General features: G+C 38.0%; 3 protein-coding genes and 2 pseudogenes across 3 annotated transcripts; 3 read left to right on the top strand and 2 right to left on the bottom strand.

Moving 5' to 3' along the window:
• Nucleotides 1-2,574: 2,574 nt before the first annotated feature.
• On the bottom strand, nucleotides 2,575-2,991 carry LOC148191195 (uncharacterized). Its single transcript, XM_088101326.1, has one exon. It carries the CDS (start codon nucleotides 2,989-2,991, stop codon nucleotides 2,575-2,577), a length of 417 nt encoding a protein of 138 aa, XP_087957452.1.
• Nucleotides 2,992-6,914: 3,923 nt separating this feature from the next.
• Nucleotides 6,915-7,325, bottom strand: LOC148191194 (uncharacterized). Its single transcript, XM_088101324.1, has one exon. It carries the CDS (start codon nucleotides 7,323-7,325, stop codon nucleotides 6,915-6,917), a length of 411 nt encoding a protein of 136 aa, XP_087957450.1.
• Nucleotides 7,326-10,829: 3,504 nt separating this feature from the next.
• LOC148191193 (uncharacterized) lies at nucleotides 10,830-12,558 on the top strand (annotated as a pseudogene).
• A 266-nt stretch (nucleotides 12,559-12,824) lies between these two features.
• On the top strand, nucleotides 12,825-14,440 carry LOC148191192 (uncharacterized). Its single transcript, XM_088101323.1, has 4 exons — nucleotides 12,825-13,411; nucleotides 13,504-13,597; nucleotides 13,685-14,301; nucleotides 14,410-14,440. Exons 1-4 carry the CDS (start codon nucleotides 13,086-13,088, stop codon nucleotides 14,438-14,440), a joined length of 1,068 nt encoding a protein of 355 aa, XP_087957449.1. The 5' UTR covers nucleotides 12,825-13,085.
• A 480-nt stretch (nucleotides 14,441-14,920) lies between these two features.
• Nucleotides 14,921-17,053, top strand: LOC148191191 (uncharacterized; annotated as a pseudogene).
• The last annotated feature ends 6,155 nt before the right edge of the window (nucleotides 17,054-23,208 follow it).

Genomic DNA, 23,208 nt, shown 5'->3' with positions numbered 1-23,208 from the left:
TTCAGATTTATACGGTGACATGGAAAAGCATCGGGCTTTCTTAGCAATGATGGCCCGCAAGAAAGAAGAGCTGAAGAAAGCCGGAGAAGGCACATCCTCTCCTGATGCTGCCGTTTTGAAGGATCCCCCTTCCCGATGTCCATTCTTCCCCAAAGGTTTCTACTGATCAACCCTCCAACTTTCCTCCTACGAATCCTAGAGAGGTCCATCCTGAGGATGGTGTGAAGAGAAAAGCTTATCGAGAGAAATCCACTTCTTCTAATAAGAAAAGCAAGAAGAAGACATTAGAGGGTCCTCTGTGCGTCGGTCCCCTCGATCCGAGTTTGAGCATTGTTGAGCGTCTTCAATATCACCTCCAACCCGAGGAGAAGAAACCCTTTAGGGAGATGTCTCCCAGCGAAGCTTTGGATATGGCTTATGAATTCACCGCTCGGGCCAACGTGTGTATGAGTTATGGTGCTGGTGCAACCAAATCTTTGATGGATGAAGAATTGGAAGTCGCTCGTCAAGATTTAGAAGCTGCCGAAAAGGAAAACGTCAGCCTGTCACTTCGTTTGAGCGAGGCCCTAAAAACTGCGAAAGACGATCGTGGGAAAGCCGCCACTGCTCTAAGTCAAGCCAAAAATAACAATCGCCAACTCAAGCAGGCCAATGACACCTTGAAGTTGGACTTGTAGAAAGCTTCCACCCAAAATGATGAATTGATGAAAGAGAGGGACTCCCTGATAGCCGATAAGAAGAAACTTGCTGCAGAAAATGAATACCTAGCCCGTGCCGTATGCGACAAGCGCCTTCATGGGTTCGAACAGGGCATCGCACAATGTCATTACTTCTTTGAAACCCCTCTAAATCACCCTGGGTTCGACATCATGAAGGTCTTGGTTGACGGCCAGTTGGTGACATTAACCCATCCTGACGATAATGCCACCCAGCCTGCCGTCGACCCTAACATTACTAAGGAGACTAGTTTCCGAGCGTGTGGGTGATGAAGACACGACCCTCAACACTTGATCGTGAACTTTTTCTAAGCTGTACTTTTGACTTTACCTAGTTTTAGACTTGCACTTAGTGTACTTTCCTGTACAAACTTTTAACAATGAATGATCAAGACATTTGTCATATTTTTTATTCCATATTAGCAAACATTAGTGTTAACTGATATCCTCATCGCGATGCTAATACCAATTTTCTTCATCGTTAAGAAGTAAAAATTGTTCGATATTTACTGATAACAGACAATAGATAAAGAGAACATGATCTTTGAGCTCAGAGCTCGCAAAGTTAGCTGATCGGTAAGGACCCCCTTTTGAGCTTAACAACCTGAGAGCCTTCCCTGTGTTGAGTGACGAACGACAGGAACCCTCTTTTGAGCTTAAAAGCCCGAGGGCCTTTTCCTGTGTTGAGTGATGAACGACAGGGACCCCTTTTGAGCTTAATGCCCCAGGGCCCTTTTCCCGCATAGAGCGACGAACGACAGGGATCCCCTTTTGAGCTTAACAGCCTGATGGCCTTTTCATGTGTTGAGCGACGAACGACAGGAACCCCCTTTTGAGCTTAACACCCCGAGGACCTTTTCCGGCGTTGAGCGACGAATGATAGGGACCCCCTTTTGAGCTTAACAGCCCGAGGGCCTTTTCTTGTGATGAGCAACGAACGATAGGGACCCCCTTTTGAGATTAACAGCCCAAGGGCCTTTTCCTGCGTTGAGCATCGAACTGTAGGGACCCCCTTTTGAGTTTAATAAGCCAAGGGCCTTTTCTCGTGTTGAGCGACGAACGATAAGGACCCCCTTTTGAGCTTAACAGCCCGAGGACCTTTTCCTGTTTTGAGCGACGAACGGCAGGGACCCCCTTTTGAGCTTAACAACCCGAGGGCCTTTTCCCACGTAGAGCGACGAACGATAGGGACCCCTCTTTGAGCTTAATAGCCCGAGGGCCTTTTCCTGTGTTGTGCGACGAACGACAGGGACCCCCTTTTGAGCTTAACAACCCGAGGGCCTTTTCCCGCGTTGAGCGTCGAACAACAGGGACTCCCTTTTGAGCTTAACAGCCCGAGGGCCTTTTCCCGCGTTGAGTGATGAACGATAGGGACTCCCTTTTGAGCTTAACAGCTCGAGGGCCTTTTCCCGCGTTGAGTGATAAATGACAGGGACCCCCTTTTGAGCTTAACAGCCTGAGGGCCTTTTCCTGTTTTGAGTGACGAACGGTAAGAACCCCTTTTGAGCTTAACATCCCGAGGGCCTTCTCCCACGTAGAGCGACGAATGACAGGGACCCTCTTTTGAGCTTAACTGCCCGAGGGCCCTTTCCTATGTTGAGTGACGAACGACATGGACCCCTTTTTGAGCTTAGCAGCCCGTGGGCCTTTTCACGCGTACCATAATTAGAAAATGAGCATAAATTGCCAAAAAAACCTCCTGATGTTATTTATTAACTGAATGCAAATTTACATAGTTGTAGCTAAAATAAAACTTCAAATGAGTTGCGTTCCAAGTATTTGGGACAACTTTGCCATTCAGATGCTCTAACCAATATGCTCCACCGCCAATGCTTTCAACTATGTTGAATGGCCCCTCCTAATTGGCAGCGAATTTTCCGTGGGCCCGTTCTTTCCTTGCGTCCGCTGTTTTACGCCAAACCATATGACCCTCTACAAACTGCCTAGGTCGGACTTTCGTATTGTATCTTCTTGCAATCATCCTCTTTTGCGCCTCTGACCAGATGACCGATCGTTTTTCTTGCAAGACATCTAACTCGACCCTCAATGACTCCTCATTTCGCTTAGCATCTTTCAACCTTCTCCTGACCGTGGGTTCTCCTACCTCAACCGGAAGCATCGCATCGGTGCCATATGTGAGATTGAAAGAACATTCCCCTGTGGTGCCGTGCGGCGTACACCGATAGCTCCACATGACTTCCAACAACTCATCTGGCCATGCGCCCTTCGCCTCTCCAAGCCGCATCTTTAATTCTTGAACAATGGCCTTGTTCATCGCTTCTGCCTACGCATTAGTCCGGGGATGCTCCACCGAGCTGGTAATGTGCTTTATTCCCAATCCCTGGTAAAAGGCTACCAACTTCTTGTCCACGAATTGCCTTCCGTTGTCCGTGATTATCGTCTGCGGTAACCCGAACCTACAGATGGACTTCCATACAAACTTCTGGACCTGTGCAGCGGATATGGTAGCGAGAGGCTCGACTTCCACCCACTCAGTAAAGTAATCAATGGCTACCAAGAGAAACTTTCTCTGAGCCCTGCCGACCGGCATGAGACCTACAATGTCCATTCCCCATTGGGCGAATGGCCATGGGGATACAAGACTATGTAGCTCAGTAGCGAGAGCCTTAAACACATTCTCATGCTTTTGGCAACTCAGGCACTTTTGGACAAAAGTGCCACAGTCTTTACTCAATGTTGGCCAGAAGTATCCTGCTCTCAATACTCGGGCTTGGAGTGCCCTTTGGCCAGTATGTCTCCTGCACAGCCCCTCGTGTAATTCCCTTAAAACATATTCCGCTTCCTCTGGCATTAAACACTTCATCAGCGGAGCTGCGAAGCCTCTTTGGTACAATTCTTCCCCGATCAGAAGATACCGAGCAATTCTCTTAGCGTCTTTCGCTTTCATTGGTCTCCCTTCCTCCTGCCCCTTGATTAACTCTATGATTTCCTTTCTCCAATCAAATTGCTCAATCGGCTGGAAGGTGGCTAAACCTTCTATGATAGGTTTCATCAAGGTCCTTCTAATCACTGAAGACAACTGTCCCTTTTCCTTCCCGCAGGCTAATTTGGATAGCACATCCGCTCGAGTGTTCTCCTCTCGAGATATATGCTTCACCTCTATTGTTTTGAACCGCTCCCTTAACCTCTGAGCTCTGTGAAAATATTGAAGCAACTGATCGTCTTTTACTTGGAAGCTTCCATTCATATGTCCCTTGACAAGCTGCGAATCAGTCTGGCACTCCAAAGAGAGAACGCCTAAGTCAAGACCAAGCTCCATACCTGCTATTAGGGTCTCATACTCAGCTTGGTTGTTACTTATCTTGAATCTAAAGATAAGCGATTGTTCAATTATCACACCATCTGGCCCTTCAAGCACAATTCCCGCTCCTCCTCTACTCTTACTAGTTGATCCATAGAAGAAAAGTTTCCAGAGGAATGGGTTATCCCCGTCATCTACAGGAAGTTCCGCCGCAAACTCTGCCAAGTGTTGTCCTCGTATCGACTCGAGTGGTTCATAACGTAAACCGAACTCTGATAACTCAACGGACCAACCCACTATCCTTCCTGCCAAATCTGGTTTTCACAGGATTTTTGCTACTGGGTGATCGGTTCTTACCACCACCTGATGGCTCTGGAAGTAAGGCCTCAAGCGCTGTGTTGCGTTCAATACTGCCAACGCTACCTTCTCCAGCTGCTAATACCTTGTCTCTGAATCTTTGAGAATTCTACTGACAAAGTAGACTTATTTGAACACTGGAGGTTCCTGTACCAGTGCAACACTGATCATGACATCAGTCGTAGCTAAATAGAGTTGCAAATCATGCTTACTCTCTGGTCGCCCCATGACAGGTGGGCTAGTTAGTATCTGCTTCACTTCCGCAAATGCACCTTCACACTGATCGTTCCACAATCCTTTAACATCCTTCTTCATTATTTTAACGATTGGCCTTATCCGTTCGGCCAGTTTAGGGATAAACCTGGATAAGGAAATCAATCGTCGCACTAACCTTTGCACCTCCTTCAAATTTTGAGGACTTCTCATCTCTAACAGTGCTTGGCACTTCTCTGGATTAGCTTCAATCCCCCGTTCAGTCAGCATGAAACCCAAGAACTTTCTTGCTGCAACCCCGGACGAGCACTTAGCAGGATTCAATCGCATACCGTATCTCCGCACCTGCCCAAACACTTCTGCCAAGTCCTTCACATGCTCCTCCACCGTGCGGGTTCTTACAACCATATCATCAACGTAAACTTCTATACATCTCCCAATTTGCTTCTTGAAGACTTTATCCATCAATCGTTGGTAAGTGGCCCCAGCGTTTTTAAGGCCGAATGGCATGACCTCATAACAGTAATTAGACCGCTCTGTGATAAATGCTGTTTTTTCACAATCTGGACGATACATGGGAATTTGATTATACCCAGAGTAAGTATCCAAAAAACTAAGAATCTGATATCCCGATGCGACATCTACTAATCCATCAATGCTAGGAAGTGGAAACACATCTTTTGGGCATGCCTTATTCAAATCGGTGAAATCTGTACACATTCGCCATTGCCCGTTTGACATTTTAACCATTACCACATAAGCCAACCACGCGGTATACTTCACCTCTCGAATGAACCGCCCTCCATTAACTTCTTAACTTCCTCGTCCACCGCCCTCCTTTTTTCCTCCCCCGGTCTTTGTTTCTTTTGCGCCACCGGACGGGCTGCTCTAAAAAAAGATAATTTGTGCGACATTATACTGGGATGAATTCCTGGCATATCTGTCGCCGTCCATGCAAACAAGTCTTTATTATCCCTCAATGTTCCTCCGATGGCCTCCTTTTGATCATCCTCGAGGTTCCCTCCAATGGAAGTATATTGCTCTTCCTTTTCTCCCAAACTGCACGATTGTAGCTCACCGAGCGGTTCCATACGATCTTCGGTGTTCGTCCTAGGATCCATATCTGCCATAGCTACCTCCACTCGTCTTGCTCTTGCTCTTGGTGTCCACGGTTCCATCTTTAGTCCTGCCACATAACATTCCCACGCCATCCTCTGATCCGCATTGACCGTACAAATCCTGCCCTCGTTTGATGGATACTTCAACGTCAAGTGGGGTGTGGACACTATTGCTCTAAAAGCATTCAAACAAGGCCGACCTAGCAAGGCATTGTACGAGGTGTTAGCCTCAACTAACAAGAATCCGACCTTCAATTCTTTGGCCCCCCGCTCGGTCCCTAAACTCGTTCTGAGATCTACATACCCCCTTGTATCCACCCTTTCACCAACAAAACCTAAAATCTGCTCATTAAACGGTGCTATGATATCTTTCGATAGGTTCATTTGTTGGAACGTCTTCCAATATAATATATTGGCCGAGCTCCCCTGATCTATCAAAACCTTAGCCACGGTATACTGGGCTATTACCGCCGTTATTACCATCAGATCGTCTTGATTAAGGTCGGGAGCATGACAATCTTCGTTCGAGAAGGTAATCTTGGGGATTGACCTCTGCCTCACATATGCTTGATTGGCACTTCTCAGGCTTTTCAAGTGCCTCTTCCTGGCTGACGAGGTAGCTCCTCCTCCTGTGAAACCCCATGAGATGGTATTGATATGGCCCTTAAAGGATCGCTCTGTCGCCGTTCTTCCCCCACGCCGATCTTCCCAGCGCTTTCCATTACTGCCTGAGTGCTGATTATTTTGCCTCGGATAATTATTCCTTGGCGCCTCTCGGCTCTTTTCTTCTTGTACGTATCTCTTGAGATGACCCTATCTAACCAATTCTTCCAACTTATCCCTCAGTGTGCCACAATCTTCTGTGTCATGCCCCAAGTTTTGGTGATACTTGCAATGCTTCTGTCCATCAGCATTCTTGGGAGTGGGTGCCTGTATCAGGGTTAAAAGATCCGCCCGCAAGGCCTCTTCCATCACCCTCATTCTTGTTGCACTCAATGATGTATACCGGGTGTATCGGGGTCCCTTAAGGAATTCTCTTCTTTTGAAGTTCCTCCCTTCATCTTGCTCTCGTGCTTGCTTTCCATCCTTTCGTCCATGATCGTGACCTACCACCCGTGCATACTCTTCCTTCTGAACTTGCTGATAAGCCTGCATTTCCTCCACGTGTATGAACTTGTTGGCTCTGTTTTGTAGCTCCACCATGGTCAATGGTTCTTCAGCATACAAAGTATCTGCCAAAGGTCCCGGTCATAAAGCTTCTGTGAGACTATTCAGTATGAATTTCCTATCCACATCCTTTACCTGCCGAACGGTCCTATTAAACCGATCCATGAAGTCCCTCAAGGTTTCCCCTGTTGCTTGCCTCATTTTTAATAGGGCCAAATACGTCAGCTCTTGGGGCTTGCTTGAGGCACACTGTTGCCCAAATAGATTGCGCAGCGTCCCAAAACCATCAATCGTCCTGGGTTCCAACGAATGGAACCAAGCTAAGGCTTCTCCCTTCAATGATAAAGAGAACACCCTACACCACACCAGATTATCATTGGAGTAAACAGTCATCGGATCTACGAAGGATCGTAGATGCTCACTTGGGTCAGTCGATCCATCATACTTTTCCATTGTAGGAAGCGCTTTATTCTCAGGCATAAGCGCCTCCATCACAACCGCTTTAAACGGGTGCAAACCCTCAGCTTCATCCGGCCGTTCCCCCTGACCAACATCAACTCTTGGGTTACGTCGGCCTTCCTGGTTTTCTGCAGCACTATTCGCTTCATGGTTTCCACCTCCCCCTGCGTGTTTCCTCCGTCTCCTACTTGTGTTGTGTTGGGATCACTGACTGTTGGACCGACTGATCCCTGTATCTGTCCCGTTCTGCTCTTAACGCCTCAATCTCCGCTTGCATTGCCTCCATCCTTCTTTGCATTTCTTGCATCAACTCCCCTGGATCCGCCTATCCCGCCATCCTTGTGATCTTAACTGGGTATTTGTCCTCGGTCCTACGGTGGGCGCCAATTGTTTCAATAGTGGGCCGAGAACACTCTTCCTTGCTTCGGACTTGCTGCTCCTTTCCTGGTACCGATAGGGTTTTACCTGCACAAAACACTCCGACGCTCAAGTCCGAATTACGCTATGATAGACTAACTTAACTATTGATTCCGATGTCTAACCTGGTCATTAATCTTGTATTTATAGGCTTCGTAAAATGGCCAGCCCATTAATCATCCATTTATCCTGTATATTATAGTGCCCTGAAATCTGTTAATTATCCATAAATGCCGCATTCTTGCTGCTATCGTGATTATTAACCGCATTGACTAACCATTAATGATATTTATCTCGTCATTTACCTCACTTAGATCCACTACCGATCGACTTAATCGGCCCGACTCTCCTTCCTCACCCATAAGTCACTAGGAGGTAGTACAGATAGATTTTGTTTTATTTGAAGTGCAACTTTCTTCAACTTCCAAACAAAATAACCTCATGAAATAAAATTTGAAAAAAGTACGACTTTAAAGTATATAAAATTATAAACATTTTGTTCAATTAATTTAGATATTCTTTACACCAATCTTGGTATTTTTGGTGTAATTATCTTATAACCCGTATCTTAAAACTTACGTCAATATTTTAATTCTCTGTTTTAATGTAATGTATTATTTTATGCATCATAATTTTATCATTGTTTTTACCATTGAATTCTGAAAAACAAAATGTTCCTCATTACCAGATTTTATTTGTATCAATACAATGTATTGTCATAAATTTTATATTTTTGTGATCTCAATAAAAAAAAATAATATAAAAAACTTAATCAATCGCTAACGGATATAACAAATCTGACATTAGTGGTTCTTTTAATAACCAATATACTTAATTATTCTAGATATTGCCAAAATAGCATCATCAAGTCCTCAAAATGGCCATTGAATTCTCAAATTAATCGTCTAATCTATCAGTAACTAACACCTTCGAATGGTCACAAATTCACTAAATAGAATTTAATCCATCAACAAGTTTTCATCATTCAGTCTTTTGTCAAACTAAACCAATATCTGAATATTAGTGGCCGTTAGTTAATTAAATATTAAATATTTACGTTAAATTAATTATTTTTAAAAATATGAAATCAATTATTTTCATAAATATCTCCATTTTATCAATTAAATTTTAGACTCATACACTACAAAAATTATTAATTTTAGGGGGTTATTTTCCATGGTTTTAAAAACCCCGAATAATTTCAGCGGTTTTTTTTTCTAAAGCCGCATATATCTTTTATTTTATTATTCTTTTAAAAATTATTTTTTTTATTTTTAGAATACTTAGGAACCCATCGCGCTTTCAGTCATAGAATATTTCATCTAATCTACTTTCAGGAATACTTCGAACCCTAACCTCCCTTCATCGAATTTTCTCCCAAACTCTTCCCCGCAGCACAATCTTCTCGTGCTTGGCTTCGTGTTCGTCTTCTCTTCCTTGACTTCGTGTTCGTCTTCTCCTACGAGGTGGAGCATCGAGGTGGAGGCGTCGAGGCATTTATGGGTTGAGCGAGTTCGAGGTGCTCTGACGCGCTCCCGCACTGACTATCAAGGTAAGACTGTGTTCGATCTTGGCTCTCCGGTTTTGGCTCTCTCATTCTTTGTTTGATCTACTGATGTTCAATATTTGTGTTGTAACTCAAAACATTTCGTCTCTGTTTTTGGCTCTCTGGTTTTGGCACTTACGTAAAAGTTAATGAAACTTGTTGAAGGTATCAGGAATCTACTAGGCGATTTCTATCACTACAGTACAAAACATTCTCTCTCCAACCCCTCAAATTGAAATCCTCCCTGGTATGTTCATCTTATCTCTTCAATCTGCATGGTTTAGTTGCACCTACACCGTGACGATTTGATTTTGAACAATTTTTCTGTTATATCTGTTTCCTTTAATTTTCTTATCTTTTAGGGATTTTATTGGATTGAATATCGGATTTTATGTCATTAAACTGGCTTCGAACTGGATTAAATTGTGTAACTCTAGTCTTGAGCAAACTGGTTAAAATGTTGAAATATTGCATGGAAAGGACAATCCTGAGTTGAAGGTTTTGAGTATGCTGCATAAACATAGCTCCAGATTACTTATGGTTTTAAGGAAATTTTAGAAAACTTTTAAAAAGTAAGTAGATCGAGAATCAAACACTTTGCACTGGAACTTTATCCTTGCATTTCCCCAGGAAACCAACATCAGTATTAATATCTTATATGAAGAAATGTTAATATATACATAATCTTAATTATTATTTTAATCTCCTCCATTTTATGTGGTTCAATTGCTGACCTATTGGTTCAACCTGTAACTAATTAACCCAATATCTAAACCAAGTTAATGACTATTATTATTTTTAAAACAATGGTTTCATGAATTTATGTGTGATCTAGTATAATAGGATAACACTCTAGAATCCTTGTAGTTGATCCTGTTTGGTGAGCATAAGTATTGATGTTAAAAGACCATTTCGCAATCAGATATTAAATTTTACAGGAAATAAGTTTACTTTTTACTCGTCAAGTATCCAATGGATCGACAAGTTGTTCCATTTGCTATGCTTTTTGAAAATTCGGACTTGGAATGAAGTCATATATCATTATTGTTATAATTTATAAATGTAAAGAGTCTTTCAATTAAAATGTTAAACTTTTAAGATATTTTGTTTGAGACACGGTATCAAAAGTTCAATGTCCAAGTGTTTAGCAGTTCAATCTTTGTTGCCCTTGTTCTTTATAGTTAAATTAATTTAGGTCTGTTAGTGTATAGCCTTATAGTAGGCTTTAAGTAGGGAACCTATCCCTGTAAGACAATTGCACTTATCACTGTCAAATACTTACTTTCAGCAATTAGAATTTACCTCTTATATCTTGCTCTATATATATGGAGCCTCTGAGTACACTACTCTCATAGTCCCTTGATCCAAGGGATTGTGAAATTAACTCCTGAAATAAATCCCTTGATCTAAGGGATTGTGGGTTGACTTTCCCCATAAAAGGAAAGTAGATTGTAAATGATTTTCCTTGGATTAGTTATCAGAGTTTAGTAAATTCATCTTATGTAGTGTTTCGTTGAATATCTTCACTTTTTTTAACCTTCGAATCCTATTTGGCATGAACAGAGATCGTTTTAATGGACAAATCATGGATAGACATGCCTCGAAATACAAGTCAATATATGAGAGGATTGAATACCTTGGACTTTGCACTCACTAATAGTGGTGTTAGGGGAAAAATAATATGTCCATGTCCAAAATGAAATTTTAAGAAATGACAAAGTCGTGAAGAAGTAAAAGAGCACCTAATTATTAAACCTTTTCCAAAAAAGTATACATTGTGGCTTCTACACGAGGAAAGAAAAGTAAATGACGAAGCACCTCAAGTAATGGCCGAAGAAGATGGTGGAAGAGTTTAAATTAATGATAATATGTGTGAAATGATTAATGATGTATTTGCACATCATTGCTCTAACAACGACATGACGGATGATGATGAGATGGGTGTAGAGTCAAGCCATACTAGAAGTCATGATGGGACATATTTTTTTGAATTAATGCAAGATGGACAACAAAGCTTATATGAAGGATGTGATAAATATTCAAAACATTCTTTCTTGGTGAAGTTGTATCACATCAAATGTCTATGCAGAATAAGTGACAAAGCTATGTCCATGATACTGGAGTTGCTAGCAGATGCATTTGAACATGCTAAAATTCCAAACTCATTCTATGAAGCCAAAAAAGTGATTAACAAGCTTGGTCTTCATTACACCAAAATTGATGCTTGTCCGAATGATTGTATGTTGTATGTTGGAGAAGACAAATATAGAGATTCTTGTAAGAAATGTAAGACATCAAGATGGAAGCCAAAAAGGAGAAATACAATTGGTGACGATGTTGTTGTTAATAAGCGAAAGAAGATTCCTGCAAAGGTGTTAAGGTATTTTACTTTGAAGCCTCGATTACAGAGGATGTTTTTGTCATCTAAAATAGTTTAGCATATGAGATGGCATGCATCAAAAAGTACGGATGAAGGCATGTTAAGACATCCAAGAGATTCTGAAGCATGGAAGAAATTTGACTTGATGCACCCTCAACTTGCCTTAGACCCTCAAAATGTGAGACTTAGTTTAGCTACTGATGGGTTCAATCCATATGGCAACTTGAGCACCAATCACAGTATTTGGCCAATTGTTCTCATACCATACAACCTTCCTCCTTGGATGTGTATGAAACAAAGTTCATTCATTCTCTCCATGATCATTCCTGGAAAGCGAGCACCGGGTAATCATATTGATGTTTACTTACAACCATGAATAGAAAGAGTTGAAGGAGTTATGGAACACTGACATCAAAACTTTTGATTCATATGGGAATGAAGTATTTGATATGCGTGCAACCATATTGTGGACTATTAATGACTTTCTAGGACTTGGAACCTTATCTGGGTGGAACACACATACATGATTGACATGTCCGAGATGTAATTTTGACACTACTCCTAAGAAGTTTGTCAAAGGAGGGAAATTTTGTTTTATAAGTCATCGTCGGTGGTTAGATGGAAGACATAGGTTTAGATTGGCTCATATGAGGTTTGATGGAACTATTGAAAATAGAAGCCAACCAGTGGCAATCTCAGGTCATGATATCTTACAACTTGGTAATGTTCATGTTGAATTTGGTAAAGAACCTATAGTTGAAGAAAGATAAAAAAGACAACACAGAGTTGATCATCCTAAGGTAGAGACTCTACAATAACGAAAGAAAAGTATATTTTTTGACCTTCCTTATTGGGAGTTGATCATCCTAATGTTATGCACATTGAAAAAAATGTTTGTGACAATATATTGTTTACATTGTTGAATGATATTACAAATAATAAATGCAAAGACAATCTAAAGGCAAGAAAGGACTTACAACTTTGGTGTATAAGACCAGATTTGTGGCCTGACGAGAATGATAGATATCTTCCTGCTATATATACATTGTCAAATGTATATAAGGATATGTTTCTGAAAACTTTGAAGAATATAACTGTACCTGATGGTTACTCAAGTAACATCAGTAGATGCGTTGATGTCAAACAACATAAGATTGGAGGACTAAAAAGTCATGACTCACATGTGTTGATGGAGCAACTTCTCCCTTTGGCAATAAGAAAGACACTCCCTAAAGAAGTCTCGTCTATTTTGATTGATCTATGCTCTCTTTTTAAACAATTATGTAATAAAGTTTTGAAGATAGATGAACTTGTCCAATTACAAGATAGAGTTGTCCTCACATTGTGTCACATGGAGATGTTATTCCCTCCTTTTTTTACAATGATGGTTCATTTGATTGTACATTTAGTAGAAGATGCCAAGCTTGGAGGACCTGTCCAATATCGATGAATGTATCCTATTGAGAGGTACTTGGGAAAATTGAAGTCTTATGTGCGTAATAAGGCACAAGGTGAAGGCTCAATAGTTGAAGGTTACATGGTTGCAAAGTGCTTAACCTTTTGTTCTAGATACTTAGATGGAATTGAGGCTGTGTTTAATAGATTGCGTCGTGTTAATGATGAACCAAGCATTGACTCTTGTACTGTAAGCACTTTATTCCCACCGATCGGAAAACCAGTTGGAGGTTTCACTTATTTCACTCTATTTGCAAAGGAAAAGTTACAGGCACATCGTCATATCCTAACAAATAGTGCCATAGTTGACCCATTTCTTCAGTAAGTATTTTCACTTGATCAATTCTATTAATTAGTCTTTTATTAGAAAGTAACTATGTATAATTTGGACACTTCGTGTAGGGAATTTACAGACATTATAGGAGACAATTGAGAAATCGGAGTCGACAATCATCTTTGATAGACAAGAAAGTTCATAGGGAATTTGTAGATTGGTTTTCACATTGTGTACGTATATTGGGTCCATTGATGATTGGTTTCATTATGTGTTATAATTGATAATTGACTTGGATATGTTATTTTTATTCCTTTTAGATAAGGAATGACTCAACTAGCCTTCACTCAACTGATTTCAAATTCTTAGCCATGGGTCCAATTGATATTGCAAAGCGATATAGTGCCTACAATGTTAACGGATTCAAGTTTAGGATCTTGGAGCGTGACTTATGGCTTAAAACACAAAATAGTGGAGTATTTGGTACATTTGGGACAATGAGTTATGCAAGTACTAGTGATAATCAAATGCAATTTGGAGGTGTGCCTTATTATGGTCGATTAATGGACATAATTGAAATAAACTACCATGGTCGTTTCTCAGTTGTGTTGTTCAAATGTATATGGGCTAATACAACTACTTGTAGGGGGATTGTGACTGATGAGTTGGGATTTACAAGTGTATGTTTTGGATGCTTGATTCATACTGGTGATAATGATGAGGATGAACAATACATTCAGGCATCACAAGCAAAATTGGTATATTATGTAGATGATGAGTTTGATAAAAATTGGTGCATCCCTGTACATATAAAGCCTAGAGACTTGTACAACATGGGTGAAGATGATGTTGACAACTTTCATGAATGTGAACCGTTTCAACAACAAAACTTAGAAACATTATTTCCAGATGATGAAAGAAATATACCATTAACAAGGTTTTAATTTTAATTGTTAGTTATTATATATGTTGTTATTCTGTTTATTTTCTTCTTTATTATATCTTACATAGGTGGTTTAACTTTTATTTATGTAATTGTTTGTAGACCACCTGAAGATGAAGAGAATAACAGTTAAGAAGAAGGAGACAAAACATCATACATAGCAAAGTGCCTCTCATACATGGGGTCATATTGTTAATCATCCACCAACAACTCAAAGTGCTACTCCTCAAGTCCAATCCTCTCCCTCTCTATCTGCCCCTCAAAGAAGTAATCCACTAGCACTTCAAAGTGCTGCTCCTCAAGTCCAATCCTCTCTTTCTCTATCCGCCCCTCAAAGAAGTAAGTTCCCTTTTTTAAATGTCTAATACTTCTTTTATTCATCTTGTTATCATTTTTTGACATTCATTTATTACAAACCCACTTAGAGTTACTTTAGAATATACACGGTTTCTCAAATACAGTTAAGGCAAGTTCTCAAATACGGTTACCTTATCTAAGCAATATAAATTTGAAGTAGACATAACCTTAGCAAGATTGAAAATATCAACTATTAACTAAAACCATAGTCTGTAGATGCTAGAGTTCATTTCTTTACCTTTGATATTCAAATTACATGGACATGTCAACAATTTGCTATTATTCTAAAATAGCATTTTACTTGCTTGCACCTGTTGTTTATGCAGTCAGCATCATAATAGTGATAATAGAAAGAAATGTTCATTTGATCTATCTAAGGAAACTAGCAAAGCACTAAGGAATATTCATTTGATCTATATTGCTATCAAGTGCATTCATTTGATCTGACACTTAACCTTGTGTAGCCCTCAAATGAAGATGCTCTTCATTCACCACCTCAAGTTGGAGAAAATTCTCATGTACAGGATGAACATGAACAAGATGAAAATGAAGATATTCTATTGGAAGTGCAACAAGAAAGGCCATCAACATACAAGAGATCATGGTTGGTTGATGTTATTGGTAAGACACTATTACTTATATCAATAATTATTGTTGAAGTTGTTTGACACAAGGGTATTTGACACAAATTTGATTTCTTCACAGATGACCAATGCAAGATGGCTACCAAACACTTAAAAACAAATGATGTTTGAAATTTGCCTATAAATGAAAGGATTATTGTGCGCTGGAATGAGGAGTATCAACCAATTGGAGATGGTGGTGGGTTATTGAATCGATTCTTAGGGAGTAGTGCTAGAAACTTTAAGGCATTCCCTATTTGCTATTCTACTTGGAAGAAGATTCCTAAAGATTATAAAGAAGACATAATTCATAATACTATTCAAGTAAGTAATGTAAATTTTCAATTCAGAATTGAGTTATTTGATAATTGTTGTTAATTTTGATTAAAATTTGTTTTGAAGAAAAAGTTTGCAATCAATTCCGATATTCAAATAAGTTACATCTTGAAAGTGCTTAATCATAAATGGAGAGGTTATCGGCAAGAATTGTGGAAACAAAGAGATGATGACACACGAACTAGAGATGAATTGATTGCCATGGCTCCAGAAGGAATAGATAAAGATCATTGGGCTTCGTTTGTTGACTATCGACTTGATGAAAGAACAAAGGTCAAACCTAAATTTCTTTTCTTAAAATTATGATATAATTTATTAACTTTATTTATGACAATGTTAGGAGATGTCCCAAAAAAATAAGCGCAATAGGACAAAGCAAACTCTTGCTCACACGGGAGGGTCGAAAAGCATTGCAAGAAAGAGGGAAGAAATGGCGAAGTGATATTGTTCTTCAGTTTTCTATTTCTCATTATATTTATGATATACTTAATATGCATTTGTTCATTTTCATAGGAAAGAGAATGTGGACACAAAGTTAGTAGAGGAGAAGTGTGGATAGCTACCCATAAGAAGACCAACGAAGCTTTTGTCAGTGATGAGGCAAGGAAAATTGGTGTAAGTTATCTAAGCCTAATTATGGTATAGCTACAATTTAAATATGTCGTGAAGTATTTTTTTTTAGTGGCTAAAACTGGTTTTAACTATTTAAGTTATATACAATTTTTCATTTTCTTTGTTGTGTTTTTGCTCCTCTTAACAAAGGAATCTCACTAATTTGTGTTTGACCTTGTTGTTTTAGAATTGTGCACTTGTTTTCTCTGATTTAAACAATTTCACTATTTTATTAAATGTTGAATGTAGGAAAAAATTGAAGCATATGAATCCACAACACCGTCTCAATAAAAAAAATATCCAGTTTAGATTCATTGGCTCATGCTTTAGGAATCCAAGAGCATTGTTGACGCGATCGCGCTCTAGGTTTGGGTCCTTGCCCATCTAAAGTCTTTCGAGTCAAAGCTCGTTCTCATAGTGAATCATCTTCAGCTGCCCCTTCTAATGATGAAGTACAAACTCAGGTTAATGAATATTTTATCAATTACTTGGTTAGTTCCTTTTATGATTAACTTGTTAAGTATCATTTTTCTTTTTAAATAATTTCATCTATTACAGGTATCTTCGTTGACATCACAAGTCATTGACATGAAATCACAAGTCAATGAAATGAAAGAAATGATAGCATTTATGTTGCAAAATTATCAAGGTCAATTTCCTTCAAAGTTTGCCGCATTTCAACCATCGGTAATAATTACTAAATTTATTTGTATGATTTTTTTAAAAATATATAACCAACTAACTATTATGTTATATTGAAGGTATCTGATCAAGGAAGCGTGCCAAACGATGAATATAATGAAGATGAAGACAATTAGACATGTATGAACAATTAGTTACGTCTGGATTGATATGGTATGAAGTTTTGAGGATGCAATTATCACCTGCCATCCTTATAGTTGTGTATGTATTGATAGCTGAATTTTTCCTAGGTGCCCTATAAGCATCATTGTTTTTTTCCTTTTCCACCTTTTTAAAGTTTGACTTCTGTTTTATGCTTAGTTAAGATAAGCTAACACTATTTGAACTTGTTTTGTATTGAGGAGACTGCATTAAACATAATTCAAGAACTGATTTTGTTAGTACACCTACGTCTATGTTTTATATTAAAATAAAGTGCGTAAGTCACAGTGCATTTGAATATTGTAGTATAGTTTTAAAATTATGAAGTATTAAAATGTGAAATGGAAGGTAATGATGAATGTGATAGGAAATGTGATTGGGTAGTGTAAAAATTCACGACAACAGAGTGAGTCTGTCTGAAATAGTGGTTGGCCCCGCAAAGCAGCTATGGTAGGAGCTAGCTATGCAATGTTCATAGTAGACATATGAACATAGTATGTGTTTTGGAGCTATCTTTTTGTACGACTAAATGCTTCAATTTAAAGTGGTACAAGTGTACTCCTTGTAGAGTGTTGGAAATTAGCCTTAATTATGGGACCATCTCATTATTACTCCACAACTCTACATGTCTCTTTTGGCCCTCTGAATCCTTCCTCATCATCTTTTACTCTAACCATCCATTCTGTTCCGTTCCGTTTGTTCATACAAAACATGTTATATTTCAAGTTCAAAGGGTAAGGAAAAGGAATCATGTGAAGAGGTAAATGAGTACTGTTTGAATAGGCCCTTATTCTAAGCAAAGTGGACCATGAAAAAGTATAAAATAGAGCATGATTAAATACTTTGACTTGTTTTAATATGTTATGATTATATTCTTTTATTCTTTATTAGTGTTTTTTTGTGTGTTTAATGTTAGACTTAAAATTATTGGCATTAAGGAATATGTCACTGATGGTTAAGTGACATTAACCCATTGTTGTACTACTCTTTTGGGTGCATAAGGTCTTAGAGTATCGACAATGTGACCTATCGAGACTACCTAGGAGTTGCTCCATGGAGCCATCTATTCTATATACTTGTGTAGTATAGAATGATGTTGCTTTTTTATGAAGACACAATTTTTGGATAATGTTTGTGAGTTGCTTTTGACTTGATTATGGAATTGAAATGTTTGTGAATGCATGGGAGTGAAGTGGATGAATTCTAGTCTTAGGAATTTGTAAATAATTTGTTACATTTCCTTGCACACCAACTATTTGATGAAAATATCAAAAAAAGTTTTTTGTGAACTTTGTAGTCTAATTAAGTTAGAATGGAAGAGTTGTTGAATGTTGCACAAGTTCCTTGGATGAGAACGATATTTATCACTTGTTACGTTTTGACCGATGTACTTGTCGTTGGTTTTCCAGCCAACACTAAACGTGTCATATGTGATAAATTACTAGATGAATAAATCATAATGTTGTTCATAAAATTGATGTTTAAGGGTTCATGGAAGAATGAAAAAAATTGTAGGTTGGCCAGCGGGCTAGAACCTATGTGGGTCAGGTCAAACTATTGAGCTCGCATTTTCAAAGCTGGACAGACCAAGTACAACATAGGTCTAAACGGGCCAATCCAACCCGTATTATCACTCCTAGTTGGAAGTCTAATGTTTGCTTAGGTTTGCACTAGACCTGACATTGCATTAGTAATTGGAGTTTTAAAAAGATATAAGAGTACCACTAGTGCAAAATATACTTTTTATAACAATTTTTTATACATGTTGAAATCATCAAAGTATAGAAAGTGGCGTGGTGACATTACCGTAAATAAAAGATTTTGTTTTATACCAGTTGTACTTAAAATAGGTATAAAAAAAGGTGCGATTGAAAAAATGTAATAAATGATAAAAATCTATACACTAGTTTCACTCAGAAGAGGTATAAAAATTCTTTTTTTATCCCGGTTATGCATACAACATATATAGAAGTAACGTGGTGGAAAAAATGTAATATTTGAAAACTTGCTCTATACTTGTTAGACAATATAACCGGTTAAAAGTATTGTTTTTCTGTGCAGAATTTCCTTTCATTCCTCACTTTCTCTCTTGTGTGCTTCTTCACCTTCCTAAAATCTCATTTCTTTTGTGTTTCCTTTCTCACTTCTTTGCTTTCGTTCTGTGGTTGTGCGCTATGGTGGGTTGCCATTGCTTTCATTTCACTTGTTCATTTGGTTTCGTTTTGCTCTTCTCTAGTGTGGTGGGTGAAGGGTCAAGTTGTTGTGGCTGTCGCTGTGGTTGAAGCTGTCGTCTGTGGTGGGTGAAGCTCTTGTTGTGCTGCTCGTCTAATGCGCCACTATTGTGGTAGGTTTTCCTTTCATTAAGGCCATTTGAATTCAATTTTTCTACTTCGTTCTCAGTTTTTTATATGTTTGATAACACCTTCATGTCACTAATGATATTCCAATGAGTATCAAAGTTCATTCTAGCCTTGTTGAACTTCACCTTAGTAGTAATCTCTTTTGATGATTGTCTACATATATGCACCTAAAATCTGCTTCTGAATCCATCCTAAGAGAGCCAATTGGTTAAATGATGAACCTACTTTATGATAGGATGGTAATCAATCTAAAGTATTCATTTCTCTTAAGGAATGTTTTCATCATTTCAATACGAAAAAAAAGGTATTACCGACAGATAAAATTCGTCGAAAACGTAAAAAATATGTCGATAATGACATTTTTTCGATGGATTACCGACAGGTCAAAATTCGTTAGAAATACTGTTGTTCCGAAGAAAAAATTCGTTGGTAATTATAAAAAAAAAATCATCAATAACATCCGTTGGTAAAGATTGTGATCTGATTAATCTTCTTCCTCCTCTCTTCTTCTTTTACGATTTTTCCATCCACTTGTTATTGCACCCATTTTTAACACAACAAGAACCTAAGAGGGAACATCAAGTTCTACCACTTGTCATCATTGGTGTTTTCTCCATTTGCAACCAAGGATGCTCGTCGGAGGCTCTTCGTTCATTGCAGATTTCCATGGAGGCTCTCGGTGGTACGATTTATGGTGTTGCGAGGATGGAGCGATGTTTGGAGAAGACATTAGATGGCAGTTTGGGTCGCGCTTGATGCTACAAAGGAGATTTGTTGGTGGTTGTTGTAGGTTCCTTACGGTGGATTCTAGTGCTCTTGGATGTGGTTGTTGATGGCTATGAGTGGTTTGAACCATTGGACGTTTATAGTGATATTTGGTAATGGCTTATAGCATAAGGAGAAGGGAAAAAGAAAGAAGAAGAATGAGAAGAGCAAGAAGAAGAGGGAGAAGAGGAAAAACAAGTTTACCTGATTCTACTTATGAGAGAGAGTGAAATAATGAGTGGTTCGCGAAGAGCGAGAAAAAATGGGCGGAAATTTGCTACTCTTTTTAGCGACGAACTTATGAACATATTTTTCTATGGTAAATGAAATATTTATTACCAACAAATTTATCGGTGAATTTTTCCGTCAATAAATGAAATATGTTTTATCGACAAATTTTTCCGTTAGTAAAATCTGTCGGTAAATAAAATATGTATTATCGATAAATTTATCAACGAATTTATTTCCATCGATAATTTTGAGAATTTTTGTAGTATTTAAGGGTAAATCATAATTATCCATTTAATTATCTCATTTCTTTCCTATTTTAATTTTAAATAATCTCTCTTTCTCTTATAATATTTAAATTCAATTATAATTTTTTAGCTTAGGAGGAAATGGAAAAATTGAGAGTTTGCTTACGAAAATCGGACATTCATGGATACGGTAGTTGACGCAACAAACGTGGGCTTTTTACAAAGTGAAGTCTATTTGTTAATTAGTTGAAAAAGCTGTTTTGAGAGGTCCGTGATTGCCATTAATATTTAAGTTCATTTACTACTAATCTTAACACCAAACAAAATAAAATATGCAGCTGTTCAAGATTAGCAAGGAAGTGGTAGTTGATACAACAAACGTAAGCAATATTGCACGCTTAATAAATCATTGTGTAAGTTATTATAATTGTACTTTTCAGTGATTTTATTAATGTTTTTATTTAATTTTATTTTGTGACATGTCCGAGAGAGTGGGTCTAACACTTTGTTAGGGATAAAAGAAAAAGAGGGGGAGTATTGTTCTCAGTAACTTGGCTTTTTTTCCTTCTAAATTTTAACTACCATAGGTTGCTAGATTTTCATAGCCTGGTTTTTATCTATACACAATAGTTTCTAGTTTCTATTTTGACAAAAGAAAGAAGAAAAATAACACGTATGTTATAGTTAGATTATATTGTTTGAATATTATCTAATTCAAACACAATCGTGCACATGGATTTGTACAAAGATAATACTTAAATGTGCCAAAAAAAAAAGGAAAGAGGCTTATGTTTATTGAGGTATGTATATGGATGTTAGCACACACATATATGTTATTAAAAACAAATGTCACTTTTATATGTATAAAATTTACTTTTGTACACGTTCTGGCTATGACAACTATAAAAGTCAAACTTTTATACATGTTCTATATCTAACTGGTATAAAAGTTGAGACTTTTATACTTGTTCTAGAATCGGTATAAAAATCGAATAGTTTCTATACCTATGTTTTTATAACTGTATGAAAATTGGCATAAAAAACATTTTTTAGTCGATATAAAAAGGTTTTTTTTTCACTAGTGAGTAATTCTCGACAATTGAAAATATGCAAAGAGAGTAATCATATATCTTCAAGGAACAAAGGATTTCATGATCATACGTAGACAAACTGATAATTTGGAGGTGATATACTACATTGATTCAAACTTTATTGCTTGCGTTGATACTAGAAAATCAACATCTAGTTATATTTTTATGCTAACTTGTGGAGTTGCATCTTGGAGGAGTCGAAGTAAGTACATTAACATTAAATATCAATAATTGAACGTGCTAAAAGAAAAGAAAGTGATCATTGAACGCGTTAGCACTAAGTTGATTATTATCGATTTTTAAGGATAATGTACAGTAAAAAAAACTTAGTTCTATGTTGTGACAATCATTAGTTATAATTTGATAAACATATGAATTATTCATTATAGTTAAGAGTCTTTGACACAAAAACTTGATATAATGTGATACATGAGAGATAATACTCAATTTTTTAAAACTTGTACCATGATTCTTATATTTAGTTTTTTTTTTATTGATTGCTCATGAAATAAATGGACTAAGAGAAAGAATGTTGACAATTATTCAAATATGTGAGATAATATGAGATATTCATATTGAATAAATTATTGTCAAAAATATCAATTATTTTAAAAAATATGATCTATTTCGTTAATAATTTTTAGGGCTATTGCATTCCACCAAATTTTGTAAAATGTATTATAGTAATTATTTTATACTTTGAATTATTAAATATGTTATCTTCTATATTATCCTGGATAATTAAAATTTGGTTTAAACCCTCGGATCGTCCTCGTATTTGTTGGGGAATCTCAAGTGGGTCCTCTAGTTTTCAACTGTCTCAATTGGTCCAAATTTTTGAAAAATTGAGCCATCTGTTAAGTTTTCACATACGACGTTAAACTGTGATGACGTGATGCACACTTAAAATCCTGACGTAGTAGTGTTATATTACGTGGAATTTTTTAGGTGAACAATTTATGACAAGACACAATTTAATTAGAAATGTTAAGGATTCAGAGTCTTCATCATCCTCCACCGTCTTCATCTTTCCTTTTGAGCCTTAGGTATTCTCCATCATTTTTTCCCCTTGTTTTGGGCGGCGAAGGCATAATTTCGGTGTGTGCTCAAGTTGATCCTCAAGGTTCTTTGTCACGCTAGGGAGAGTTTTCTCTCCTTCTCCATTCTAGAGGGGTTGCAGGGGGCAAAAAATGAGATACCCTTCTCCTTTCTCTTTCTTGTTTTGGTCTACTTGCAGGGGAACCCTTATTCTCTTCTCGGGTAAGGGCGCGATTCAACACAGAACCCTTCTTCTCCCTTTCTCGCGAACAAGATCATTGAGGAGCAGCGAAGGAGCGGCGAAGGCGCGGAGGAGGCGCGACGATGGCGCAAGGGCGCATTGGTAGTTATTGTTCTACTTCCCTTCATTCTGATTCGTGGCGCAAGCTTCCTTTCCTCT

The sequence above is a fragment of the Vigna umbellata genome, chromosome 11 (genome assembly GCF_029865625.1).
Source record: "Vigna umbellata cultivar VRB3 chromosome 11, Vumbellata_1.0, whole genome shotgun sequence".
In the NCBI taxonomy this organism is placed as follows: Eukaryota; Viridiplantae; Streptophyta; class Magnoliopsida; order Fabales; family Fabaceae; genus Vigna; species Vigna umbellata.
Note: the sequence above shows the minus strand (reverse complement) of the source record. Positions and strands in the feature narration are given on the sequence as shown.